This window comes from Betta splendens, chromosome 22 (assembly GCF_900634795.4).
Source record: "Betta splendens chromosome 22, fBetSpl5.4, whole genome shotgun sequence".
NCBI lineage: Eukaryota > Metazoa > Chordata > Actinopteri > Anabantiformes > Osphronemidae > Betta > Betta splendens.
This window is the reverse complement of record NC_040900.2, coordinates 10,601,466-10,614,920: the sequence shown is the minus strand read 5'-3', so window position 1 is coordinate 10,614,920 and position 13,455 is coordinate 10,601,466. Positions and strand designations below refer to the sequence as shown.

At 45.8% G+C, this 13,455-nt stretch overlaps 1 protein-coding gene across 8 annotated transcripts in view; it reads left to right on the top strand.

Moving 5' to 3' along the window:
• col12a1a (collagen, type XII, alpha 1a) overlaps positions 1-13,455 on the top strand; it is a 41,656-nt gene that overhangs the window by 7,760 nt on the left and 20,441 nt on the right. For 3 of the 8 annotated variants that reach the window (XM_029139747.3, XM_029139752.3, XM_029139753.3), the window contains exons 11-31: positions 459-737; positions 816-1,091; positions 1,184-1,456; positions 4,041-4,310; positions 5,320-5,586; positions 5,675-5,867; positions 5,960-6,084; positions 7,379-7,528; positions 7,613-7,732; positions 7,807-7,971; positions 8,056-8,202; positions 8,530-8,669; positions 8,827-8,956; positions 9,324-9,469; positions 9,924-10,047; positions 10,300-10,323; positions 10,926-11,062; positions 12,006-12,135; positions 12,217-12,356; positions 12,610-12,742; positions 12,953-12,976. In XM_029139747.3, coding sequence (XP_028995580.1) covers positions 459-737; positions 816-1,091; positions 1,184-1,456; positions 4,041-4,310; positions 5,320-5,586; positions 5,675-5,867; positions 5,960-6,084; positions 7,379-7,528; positions 7,613-7,732; positions 7,807-7,971; positions 8,056-8,202; positions 8,530-8,669; positions 8,827-8,956; positions 9,324-9,469; positions 9,924-10,047; positions 10,300-10,323; positions 10,926-11,062; positions 12,006-12,135; positions 12,217-12,356; positions 12,610-12,742; positions 12,953-12,976 — 3,393 coding nt within the window. The remainder of the gene's footprint in view (positions 1-458; positions 738-815; positions 1,092-1,183; positions 1,457-4,040; positions 4,311-5,319; positions 5,587-5,674; positions 5,868-5,959; positions 6,085-7,378; positions 7,529-7,612; positions 7,733-7,806; positions 7,972-8,055; positions 8,203-8,529; positions 8,670-8,826; positions 8,957-9,323; positions 9,470-9,923; positions 10,048-10,299; positions 10,324-10,925; positions 11,063-12,005; positions 12,136-12,216; positions 12,357-12,609; positions 12,743-12,952; positions 12,977-13,455) is intronic. The other 5 variants (XM_029139748.3, XM_055505908.1, XM_029139749.3 and 2 more) reach the window with 4 other exon arrangements.

Sequence of the window (13,455 nt, the reverse complement as noted above, 5' to 3'; positions counted from 1 at the left end):
GTCGAAAGTGTAGTCCAGAAAAAGCAAACAAAAGAATTAATGTACAGCGAGGGCACAGGCAAAATGTCAAGAACTGACATGTCCACACCATGAGAATAAACATACCCTAACGTTGCACATATGATTCCTAAATGCGCTTTCCCACACCCTTCTTTATCGCTTATAGGGCTGCTTTGACATAACCGCATCATTAATTTTAAACTCCACCCCGGTTTTGCAAGAGAAGGGAGCTGTGGCTGTCCAGTGGTCAAATAACATCCCCTATTAATCCCGTTATTAAGCGTGTGGCTTTATAAAATGTAGAGCAATTAAAACATTGCTCGCTCATCGCTGTTACAATTAAATGAGAGGAGATTAATAACGTCAGTTGGAGTTTCCCCACAACCTTCACATAACTTCCGCCTCTAAATGATCGAGACCCGTGCTTTGCCTTAAACGAGTCATCTGTGATTTTTTAGGTTTGCTTCCACCCACTGATTTGCGATTCTCTGAGGTCACCTCCCGAAGCTTCCGCACCACCTGGACCGCCCCTGCTGTCAGCGTCCTGTCCTACCTGGTGCGCTTCCGCAAGGCTGAGGATGTCACCGGGGACTACATCTCCCTAGCGGTGCCTGGCGACACCACCACGGCCGTTCTGCCCCACCTTTTCCCCCTCACCGCCTACGAAGTCAATGTCTTTTCCCAGTATGAAAAAGGAGACAGTTTCCCTTTAACTGGCGAAGAGACCACTCTGGAAGGTAGGTCGGATGAATTCTGAGTGACCAATGAGAAACCAATGAGCTCGTTTCACATGCGTAATGATCTTGACTTTTCAGAGCAAGGGCCTGTGCGGAACCTGCGAGTGACTGAGGAGACATCCAACAGCTTCAGAGTGTCGTGGCAAGCGGCTCCAGGCCCAGTGGTTCGGTATCGCCTGTCCTACGTTCCACTGAGTGGTGCCGGGGAAACATTACAAGCCCAGACTGTTGGAAAAGAGACCACAATAGTTCTCCAGGAGCTTTTCCCCGTTACTACGTACCGTGTGTCTGTGTCAGCCGAGTATTCGACAGGTGTCGGGGATGCCATGGAAGTGGATGGGACCACTAAGGAAGGTGAGCTAGAAAAGAGGGTCATTCGGAAAAAAATCTTGTTAACACTCAATAAAAACAGTTACTGATATTTCATCTGTTTTATTTCCCATCAGTCCTTGGATCTCCTCGCGCCCTTCGCGTGTTTGACGAGACCATATCCACGATGAAACTGGCGTGGCAGGCGGCACCGGGGAACGTCCTCCAGTATCGTATTGCCTATAAACCTACGGCGGGCGGCGACAGGAAGGAGATATCGGTTAAGGGAGACGCTACCCAGGCTGTGCTGAAGAATCTCCAACCAGCCACCGAGTACGAGCTGTTCGTCCACGCTCGCTATGCCTCCGGCGATGGCGAGCCCCTCCTTGGCATAGGAACCACCTTAGAAGGTAGGGAAAGCGGGGCGGGATGGCTTCTTTGGCCCATGTGTGACAGAAATTTGAAGAATGCTTTTTGGCCGAGGGGCTCAGCAAGTGGGTAATCCTGAAAAGACAAATGTGTTGTTGTGTTTAGCAAGAAAATGTGCTTCAGGTTGTGTGAAACTGATGAAATGACAGTTTTCTTGGTTTTAACTTTTACTCTGTATCTGTGGTTGAATGGGCTGTGAAACCTATTGAGTAGACGTTTTGCTTTAGTCTTTAGGTTGTGATGTCAACTGAGAGTGAAAACGTGCTCCTTAGTAGTTTTCCTTTTTAACAGGGCCATTCACTGCATGTGATGTGCGCAGCAGTTGCACATTTTTAATTTCTGCTTAAATGCAAAACTGGAATAATGATTCTTTGTTAGAATGAGTGAAAAAAAAAACCTCTGTCTTCTCTCAGTTTCCACATTGACCAGAAGGCTTGGTTTTGATTATGGAGCTGGTTTCCACGGGTCAAATTTGCACTGTCATCAGCACCGCACCCCCGCAGGAAAAGCTCAGTGACAAAGCACTTTGTTTAGCCGTCTGTCGTGCCTCAACACTGATCTCATTGTTTGAGTGCCACTCACTCGGAGTGACCCTCTCTGGGAAGACTCTGTAGGCGAGAGCTGGAAGAGACACAAAGCAGTCCCTTGTGGCTAAAAGTGAATGGCAGCCAACACAGAAGCCTCAGAAGGAGAATGTACCTTAGGTAATGCTTAAAGGAACGTCTCCGTGTGAACGCTGTGCGCCGCCATGGCGAAATGATTTGCTCAAGAAGAGGGAGATTCATCCAACATCTGGAAGATGTTACCTAAGAGAACCCTGAACGCTGTGTGAGCTGTCTGTCTGGTCTGTTTGTCTTCCTCCAGGGTGGGGCCAAAGGACAAGCAGAGGCAGAGCTGGGGCGAGGATGAGTCGAAAAAGAATTGCCTATCAAATATGTACAAAAATGCCTCAGGGTAGACGGGCGGATGAAAAGCGCAGCCCATCATAGAGCGATCATGTGTTCAGTCCCCGCAGCAGGCACCGTGCCCACCTTCAAAATAATTAACTACTTGCATAAGAACATAAATACTTTCAGGAGCGCCGGGGGCCTCATTTTTATGGCGGTTGACTGTAGAGCGGCACAAGTCGAAGGCAAACTGTTGGCATCTCGCTTTGATATTGTAGAAAACGGATGCCCTTTGGGGAACATTTAGGCACTCTCGGTTCAGACCAGACGGTTTTTATCCACCGGTCTCAAGGTCCTTTGAGGTAAAAGGCCACAGACCGGCGCAGCCTTGGCAACGGCCTTGTCGCTGCGGCTTAGATGCATGTCTTGGTGAACCAAAAGCAATAAAGTAAGGGAAGTTTGAAGAAGGGTGCCAGTGTTGAGATGGTAACCTGAGAGAATGATTTATTTTTTAATATATGACGTATTTTCTGACATTTGGGAAGATGTGGAATCATCAGAAGTTGTTTGCATGGAGATATTCTGGCCTAGAGGAGTGAAGCATCCAACCACCATAAAAAAACTAAACTGTCTAATATATTATTATGTCAGATGGGGCACAATTGTTTTTCAGCACAAGTGCCATCATTTATATTCTCAACCTTTAGAAGTTTTTGGCTGCAGATGTGAAGGTAATGCCGGAGCATGCCCTGTAGAGACTCCTTCAGATGATCTTCAGTTTTGACATGTGGGTGAGGCTTTGATGGGAGTCTGCGCCCAAAGATTTTAATTTAAAGGGGTTGGAGAAATAAAAGTAGAAAGTAAAAAGCGACTGATCGTAATGCAAGTGTTTGCTTGCAAACAAACTTACACCGACCCGTGTTTTAATAATCATTTCTTACAAATGATCCACTGTCTGCAGAAGTCGTTATGTCCTTGATCCTTTCACGCTTGGTTTGCACGCAAGAGAGAAAAGCCAGTCAAGTTGAAATTTGCTTGGCAGAAATACCTGCGTTGGATATTTGTTCGTGGTTCAGAATCATTTCAAAATGTGGAAGAGTTTTTGGTCACCATCGTTACTCTTGGTATCGGGTGTAGATTGCTTTGAAACAGCACTTATTGCCCTAATTGCAGTAACTGGCTTGAACGGGGATCAGGATGCAAGCGGTTGGGCAGGAGCCTCCTCGCCCTCAGCCTCACTGTTTTTGTATGAGGGGTCCTCCTCAAAACGAGCATCCCTCTCAGCAAAGCAAATTCCCTCCACTGTGTTCCTGCTCCTCTCTCCTTCCACGAGAGTCTCGGAGGAAAAGCGTCGGAGAGGAAGGGAGAGCGCCACATCTGCAATAGTGGGAAACACACTTTTGTGGGTCTGCTTTCCTCCAGTTCAATGGAAAATTAAAGTGCTGCTGGGGGAGACTATGCGATGCGTGATTAGTTTTGCAGATATTTTTCCAGCACTTTTTGATTATGAGGGGAGAGAACGAAGCTGTTCATACAGATCCTAAGAGGTTAAAGTGGAGACAGATGAGCGATCGCCTGGACTCTGCTGCTAGCGCCAACATCTTAGTTAAATTATCTTCAATTGTGTCATTTAATGGCAAAAATAAACAAAATTAACATCCTTTCTATTTCTCCACAGAACTAGGTTCACCTAGAGACTTGGAGACCAGAGACGTTACAGACACTAGCTTCGCCGTGTCTTGGACTGCAGCGCCGGGCAACGTCCGTCAGTACCGCATCAGGTGGAAATCTCTGTTCGGAGAAGAGACTGGAGAAAAGACAACAGCAGGCGGCACCACAGCCACCGTCCTAGAGGGTCTCACCCCAGAAACGCGCTATCAGGTCTCTGTGTTTGCTGTGTACGGCCATGGAGAAGGCCAAGCACTGGTTGGAGAAGAAATCACTGACAGTAAGTTACATGAACTCCACATCATCATCCTTTACATCGTTCCTTTCCGAAACTGAACATCTTTTCCCATCTGATCTAATTCTTCCACCATTTCAAAAGCCAAGAATTCCGGTTCAGGAGTTTGTCTCATAAACACATGATATAGTTTCAAGTCAAAGACTATTTAGCTGAATGACAATGTGCACAAGCAACACCTGATGTTTTGGTAGCTATGTTTATTTCAAGGACACATTGAGGTCGTCATGTCCTCAAAACTCTGCGTGTGTGATGTCTATACTCAGAGGTGTCCAGCACACATGCATCCGGTTTTCACGGGAGATGCAGGACAGATAAACATTGAACTCTCCCTCGTTCCAGACAACACCAGCGCCTGGATGGGCGAAAAAGCACATTCAGTGGAAACGTGTCCACCTGTTAGTGGAGAAACGAGCCTCGGCAGAAATGTTTCCACCCGTCATCATTGTTTTATTGACTCTGGCAAGCGAGAGGAGTGGCATACACATCCAAACGCAGCCACGAGGCTGCTCCGTAGACTCAATAATCACTTTGCACATTCCTTCCTTCACCTTGCACTCCGCTATCTGTTCCTCTGTGGTGCTCCCCACAAATCTCAGGTCTCGCCGGGCCGAGACACACATGGCAAATGTTGATGGACGTCTTTTTTCCTCTAATAAACGTCCCAGAGGCACCTCTGAAGTCCAGTGTTCATTTGAAGCCTTTTACAATTTACACTTTCCCTTCCTGTCTTAAAAATGAGTAATAAAAAACCACTCCATGGACACACAATGGAAAAAAGAGAACTATAAATCTGGCTCCTGAACGTCATAAGCTTGTTTAACGTATACATCTGAAACTTTGAAAGTTTCTCCTCATGCATGTGGAAAACTGTGCAGAGCAGACAGGCATTTTACTATTTAGTTCACTTGCCAGCAGGAAAGCCATGCTGCTTACATTTCCAAACGTTTCCAGTGCACATATGTAACGCTTTTATCCTGTTTCTTCTTTGCAGTCTCTGCTGCAGCCAGAGCTATTGTGGTGTCAGAGGAGACAGAGAAGAGCATGAAGGTAACGTGGCAAAGGGCACCAGGAAACGTGGTCAACTACCGGGTCACCTACAAACCCCAAGTCGGAGGCCGGCAGCTCGCGGCCAAGGTGCCCGGTGACACCACCACCACCGTGCTGAGGCGCCTCACTCCCCTGACCAAATACGACATCACCGTGGTGCCAGTCTATCGCTCCGGAGAAGGCAAAACACGGGAGGGAGACGGAACCACGCGTATGTTGCTCTACTTAGGTTCAGCTGGTGTTGCATTGGGTTGCTTTTCCTATTCTGTTGTTAATTTATTACTCCCTTCCCCCACCAGTTTCACCTTACAAGGGCCCTAGGAACCTACAAACCTCAGAGCCCACCAGGTCCAGTTTCCGTGTCAGCTGGGACCCTGCTCCTGGTGCCGTTAAGGGCTACAGAGTCACGTTCCACCCTGTGGAGGATGACATTGATCTAGGAGAACTTCAAGTCGGTCCCTATGACAACACTGTGGTTTTAGAGGAGCTCAGGTTTGTCTTTGGGCTGGTTCGTCATTTTCATTCCTGCCTCTCATTTGACCATGTGAAAAACCTCAAAATCCTTCTCTCTTTTTGGTCCACAGAGCAAGTACCAAATACTCAGTGAGTGTGTTTGGCATGTTTGAAGGAGGAGAGAGTATGCCACTGGCTGGAGAGGAGAAAACCACTCTTAGTGATGGACCTGACCCACCTCCTTATAAGCCAACAAGTAAAGTGACACCTTATTCTCAAAATTCTCATCTACCTGCCTGTCGTCACCTTCAAAGCTGTGTCTCCAGGATCTTACATTTGTAGGCGGCAACAGTAAGACAATTAGTCTGTATCACATCAGAAAGGCGTGCACAAGAGAATAAACTCGCACGTTTATGCCTCATAAAAGCTGAGGAGTTCCTCTAAAGGCCTTTCCTCCCAAGCCTCATGAAATCACAGATGTAATGGCTATTCCATTCATCTGCCCTTTTCTCGCTTTCTTCATTGTGTTACTTTGGGCTTCCGCTTCTTCTTTCCAGTCCAAGTACAGCCAGCGTCGATCTGAGCCAGAGGCGTGTAATGTGTTTGTCGTTATAAAGTGTTTTACTACCTTGTGAGTCACAGCAAGGCAGGCACTAAGTACTGTGTAAGCAGGACAGGACGGCTCAGCTACAGCCTCGGCCCTAATAAGGAGGCACATGCAGATTTAGTGAGGTTTCCGGCTCTTAGGACGACATTAAAGTTGAGGGACTCTCACTCTACTACAGCTCATACTTTCTTCTGGCTACAGGTTATGCCCTGATAAATGAAGGTACAGCTGTGAAAACACACATTTTCTATTCAGTTAGCTCTAGATTACTTCACACTGTTCTGCTGGAGATACTGTTTGCTAATAGGCACGTTTTTGTACCTTTCTCCCCTGCTGTCAGCCTGGCAGCTACTTGTCTGTTGAACTGTAAATCAAATATATAACCTGTTTTTAGTTGCAGACAGTGGCAGTTAGTGCAACATCTGCCTTCCCCCGTTGCACATCTGCAGCCTTCCTTTTTTTAGGTGCCATGGATCATATGCCTTCCTTGTCATCACGCAGCTGTGTGAACACAGGACCCGAATGTCACCTCGCTGTCACGGAGGGCACGCTAATCTCTCCTGGCGGCAGCCTTTGATATGTCAAGGGCCATTAAGGCCCCGCTCCTCTGATTTGCCGCCTAGGATGAACTCGTGGACCTTAAAAGAACAGCTGAGAGAAATGCTGCCTCAACCTGCCACGGCAGAAGAAGATTATAATTATAACACTGGGAAAATCAAACCTCTCGGATAAAACTTTGGGAAAAGAAGATGAGTAACGACAGACTGCTGCTTGATTGTGGAGATGTTTTTTAGGCATTGTGGAAACAACTCATCAATTAACTTTTCTTTCCCTCTTTTCTTTTACTCACACCTTGTACAGTACATGATTGTAATTTGGAGCTGCTTGAGGGAAAAATGCTCCACGGCGCAGTTATAACACATGTACTTCTGCCCGTCCGCAGATGTGATGTGCAGAACCAACGCACAGGCTGACATCGTGCTGCTGGTGGATGGCTCTTGGAGTATTGGGCGTCTCAACTTCAAGACCATTCGTGCCTTCATTGCCCGCATGGTGGGAGTGTTTGACATCAGCCCAGAGAGGGTCCAAATTGGTGCGTCAACAGGCTACCTGTTGTAAATAGGGGCAGGAATCGTCACTTTGAGGTGACCTGATGTAACGTGTGTGGTTTATGTAGGTCTTGCTCAGTACAGTGGAGACCCCAAGACTGAATGGCACTTGGATGCTCATAGAACCCGAGAGTCACTCCTGGATGCTGTCGCTAACCTGCCCTACAAAGGAGGGAACACCTTAACTGGTACTTTTTAAAGTTTCTATTCTGTTTTGTTGCCACAGTGGGGAAACGGTGATTAATGCACAGACTTGTTGCAGGTCTGGCTTTGAACTACATCCTCCAGAACAATTTCAAGGAAAATGTCGGAATGAGACCCAACGCTCGAAGGATCGGGGTTTTGATAACTGATGGCAAGTCCCAGGATGATGTCAACGTGAACTCTCAGAAGCTGCGCGATCAAGGCATTGAGCTATACGCCATTGGTGAGCAAAGTTCAATTCTACTGAATTAACGAGGTCGTCGTTATAAATAACTACTAACGAGTGGACGCAATGGTTGCGTTTAAGGTGTGAAGAATGCTGATGAGAATGAGTTGAGGTCCATCGCCACCGATCCAGATGACATTCACATGTACAACGTGGCCGACTTCTCCTTCCTGTTGGACATCGTGGAAAATCTGACTGACAACCTCTGTAACAGTGTCAAGGGCCCAGGTACCGTTTGAGTTTAAGCCAGATCATGTACTGTTCATCCAATCAGATTCAATAAACAAGTCTAAGTCTTCTACTTTTTAAAAACAACATAAGGCAGCTGCTTCGTTCCCAGTCATTCGAGTAGCAATATAAACATTTTGTAAAATGTTCCAGACCTACAGACAGTTATGTGTCTGGCACAGAACCAGGGAAGGGAACCATTTTTCATTTAATATCCCCTTTATTTCTCTGAGAGAGAAAATCATCTGCTTCCTAATCAAATTTATATACTAAATAGATAACTTTACTACATTTCGGCTCTTTACTCTCGGCTTTTCCTTTAAATAGGAGGTGCACCCGATGCTCCCACTAATCTGATTACCTCGGAGGTCACACACAACTCCTTCAGAGCTACCTGGACTGCCCCTGACGGCCCAGTGGACCAGTATCGTGTGGAGTACATGACTGTGTCAGGACGGCCACAGGAGGTAGAGTTGTACATTTTTCTAAATGAAGCAATAATATGTAATATTTATAAAAAAGGGTGTCTGCACAATGTCAAGCTTCACAAATGGTTTTCACTCACGAACTGAATCTTTTTGTGAAAGACAGCAGCGATTACGCAACCACTCCCTCTGTTATTAGGTGACTGTGGACGGTACTACGACCACGGTGGTTCTCCAGAAACTCAACCCCCTGACAAAGTATCTGGTCAAGGTCTTCGCTGTGCTGGGAGAGGAGAGCAGCGAGCCTCTCGACGGAGCCGAGACCACACGTAGGGCCTCTGCTTTTGACATTTCGGCTGAGCTCATGTCTGCATCACTGGATTGAATTTGTGATACTACTTTGTAGAAACAAATGATAAAAAGGCCAACAGGAATTTAAACTATGTAAACAAACTGAGCACTGCAGCCTCCAGGCCTTATGTTTATACACATCACTCTCACAGCTAGTGTTTCTTAGTATCACTTGAGTCATCTCAGTTACTGTAATAAGTGTAATAGTTTAATATTCATAGGTAATAGATAGATGGACTTAGTTTGATTTAATCTTGAGATTTATTAGTTATATATGACAGAAGCATAATTGCTGGGAATGTTTGACAAAACAAGCCTGTTTACTTTATGTGTTTGCTCACCCAGTGCCCTTAAGTGCCGTGAGGAGGATGAACATTTACGACGAGCAGACCACCACCATGCGGGTGAGGTGGGAGCGGGCGCCCGGCGCTACCGGCTACATGCTCCTCTACAGCGCCGTCAACGCCACGCAGCCGACCCGCGACGAAGAGGTCAGAGCCGCCACAACACACTCAGAAGATGATTGAGTAACAATGCATGCGGCCATGACAAAATATATGACAAAAAAAGCACATCTGCCTGTGTTTATGGGAGAGCAGAAATATACACCTTTGGACATATTTATATGTTCCAAACACATTGTTAAACACTAGGCGTGAGCGAACGGTTCCTGTCAGCGTTTTTTTTTTGACAGAACACAGATGTCACACAATGAAAGAACGTCTCACAAAGCCACCAGTGTTTGCCTCACCACTCAGCGGACGAGGCAAACGGGAAAATACAGAAGGAACATTGTTAGTTACAGAGGGTTGCTCAAAACCCTGAGCTCACTCTGCCAAGGGAACATCATCATTTGTTCACGAGGTGTCAAACCCAGTGGGTCGGAACCGGCTCCGCCAGATGCTGCGGCTGACACGTTGTTTGTTTGGTCTCGTCCCTGTGCAGGTCAGAGTCCGGGATACTGAGGTGCAGCTGGTGAGGTTGCTTCCCAACACTGCCTACTCGCTGTCTCTCTTTGCCTTGCATGGAGAAGCAGCTAGTGAACCACTGACACAGCAGGGAGTCACATGTACGTACTGAGTATATTTGATAAGCAGTCAGTGCTTGTTGTTTATTGAGAATAACCACATGTCAACCTTATCTTCCTTAATTAAACAATAACTTTAACAGCTCACAGTGTTTTCCCTGAGCTGCTTGACAGCATCTCTATGTAGGCTATTTGCCAAAGGCTACACTGATGAAGTTCCTGATATGATCTATGGGACATTTGCTGTGTATGAAGGGTTTCGCCCATTATACCTTTCTGTTTTTGCCTCTTTAGTGCCCAGGCAAGGTGGTACTAGATGTAAGTATAGTTGTGGTAAAGCAAGAGGAAGCATGTTTTGTTACTGTACGTTCAAGCAGGCTGTTGTTCATTGAACAACAATCATTCCATCATCAACGCCCTTAACCCTACTCAGCGCTTCGGTGGTACCGCAGCTGAGCCAGCTGATATTATCTGTCCACCTGCCTCATTCATCTTAGGGCTGTTCAGAAAAATGTGACCGCTCTGAAGATGGATTTACTGTAGTCTATGCATGTTCATGGAAGCAGGCATTTAAATCCATGTTTTTGGATTTAAAGTCATCATTTGTCATCTATTCACTCATCCATTTATTCATTGCATTCATCCATGCATTTGTCAGTCAATCCATTATCATCCTGCCATCAATCCATCGCTATGCAGAAGAATCCACCCCTTCTTCAGAAAAGACAAAATCTAGAGGAGGGTTGTCTTTTCTTCTTTGAAGCTGCAGTCTTTGAAAGAATTAGGAAGAAATTGTGTCACACCTTGTTTTTGTACAATAAAGTTAGGACAGTGTTTTATCGATTAGTAACTTAAGCAATGCTGCTTAAGTATAATGATATAATAAACTAATGAACTAATACTGGCCTTCTCTTATTTAGTGCCCCTGCCACCTGCAGGAGAGCTGAGGGTTCGTGATGTCACCCACAGCACCATGAGGCTCATCTGGGATGCTGCTCCCGGTGCCGTTCGCAAGTACCGCTTAACATATCAGCCTGAGGATGGTGATGTTAAAGATGTAAGTTGAGGATTTCCACTCTCGCTTTCCCCTCCGCTCTTTCCCGCCTACCCACATTAAGATCAGGGTCTGCTTCAGACATTAGGTGATACATCCGAATAGGTATTTTTGACTCTTCATAATGGAGCCCGCAGCTGCTTGGTGAGTTTTCTGGAATCCATTGATAAGGTTTTAAAACAAAACATGGTTTAAAGCGGTGATGTTGGGAGGACAGTACATCCCCAGTTTTATGTCTCCTTTTAGGAGGTTTGGCCTTTAGCAGCACTCTGTGCTGGAGGTGATCGTCAAAAGCCCTCTAGAGAAAGCAGATGTGAAAGTGATTCATAGCAAAGGCAGTGAGTATTAATAGTGGAGCTCATGGGAAGGAAGAACTAATTTCACACAAATTACAAAAATGTCATAATTGACATTTATGTTATGTTTCAGATTAGGCACAAGCGTGCTACAGGGTGCATTCCTCTTTAATGGAAAAGCCTTGTGCATGGCTTCGTGATCCTGAGAGGACAATCAGGATCTGTTCAAACTAGCCACTCCAATACAATGCAAACGTACAGCAGTTATCAATGGGAAATAACTGCTTCATTCTAATTTTTCGAGGTTCCCGCTAATAAAAAGCAGAAACAACAGTGGTATTTTTACTATATGTCTTCCAGGTGTTTTGTTAAATGTTTGCTTTTGGTTGAGTGCTTTGTTTGTTCCCATTTTTCCTCTGGAGGCAGTTTTATACTTTCTGTGCAAGTTTCCAACTGGTCTTATTAAGTATTACCACGGTTGCCAGTGTTCTTGGAAGCCTGCTCTGAGAACAGAATTAAAGTTCCTCAAAATTTGCCACAAGGGGAAAAACACATCTGAAACCCTTGATACTTTCAAATGCTGTTTGCAAGGTTCTACATATTTGCTGTAGTTTAATAATCTTTACTAAACTTGTTTTATTGTTCTACAGTTGGAAGTGGCAGGAAATGTGATCACCAAACAACTGGACAACCTGATGTCTCAGACTGAGTACAGCCTGACTGTTACTCCCATCTACGATGAGGGACCTGGACAGACCATGCAGGGAACAGCGATCACCGGTCAGAATCGTTTTTTAAACGTTACACCCGTTGAGCACTGAGCTTGGAGATCACAAGTAACTGCTCTCTTGTGCTCTGCAGATGTGGTTCCTGCCCCGAAGAACCTCCGATTCTCAGAGGTGACCCAGACCAGCTTCAGGGCTACCTGGGAGCATGGAGCCCCTGATGTCGCTCTGTACCGCATTGGCTGGACTAAGAGCGGAGAGGCCAATTTTGTTTACGTAAGAAAAAACCAAAATTTAGATGAATCTCACAGGGTTTTTCATGATGAGTCCAACAGATACAGTAGATCTTTGACGACAATTTGCAAATGACCTAAAGTCTAGAATGTCAGAACATCTAAAAAACAGATTTTGCGAATAATCCAATAGTAATCGCTTTATATGGATCTCGCGTTCCCTGCCTTGGGTTTGGATTGGCTAAAACGCTACCCGAGCACCTTCCCACATGCTGTGCTTGTGTTTTCCTCATCAGGCCATTCTGAACAGCGATGAGACAACCCACGTCCTGGAGAACCTGGAGCCAGACACGCCCTACGACGTGTCTGTCACTGCAATCTACCCTGACGAGTCGGAGAGCGAGGACCTGCTGGGCACTGAGAGGACATGTAAGGCACACGCGCCAGCATTTCTGCTGTGGCAATCGAACAATAACTTTAACAGCTCACAGTGTTTTCCCTGAGCTGCTTGACAGCATCTCTGTGTTGGATCTTGGCCAAAGGCTACACTGATGCTAAAGTTCCCGATTTGCCCTTCTGGAACATTTGCTGTGTGTGAAGGGTTTCGCCCATTATACTTTTTTGTTTTTGCCTCTTTAGTGGCCAGGCAAGGTGGTACTGGATGTAAGTATAGTTGCGGTAAAGCAAGAGGAAGCATGTTTTTTTACGTTCAAGCAGGCTGTTGTTCATTGAACAACAATCATTCCATCATCAAGCAACGCCCTTAACCCTACTCAGCGCTTCGGTGGTGCAGCCGCTGACACAGCTGATATTATTATATATTTGTCTGTGTGTCTGTCTGTGTGTGTGTTTTTCCTATTGTCCATGTCATTCATCCCAGGGCTGTTCAGAATAATGTGGCTGCTCTGAAGATGGATTTAGTCTATGCATGCTCGTGGAAAAAGGCATTTAAATCCATGTTTTTGAAGGCTATGTCATCATTTGTCATCTATTCACCCATTCATCTATTCATTGCACTCATCCATGCATTTGTCAGTCAATCCATTATCATCCTGCCATAAATCCATCGCTGTACAAAAGAATCCATCCTTGCTTCAGAAAAGACAAAATCCAGAGGAGGGTTGTCTTTTCTTCTTTAAAGC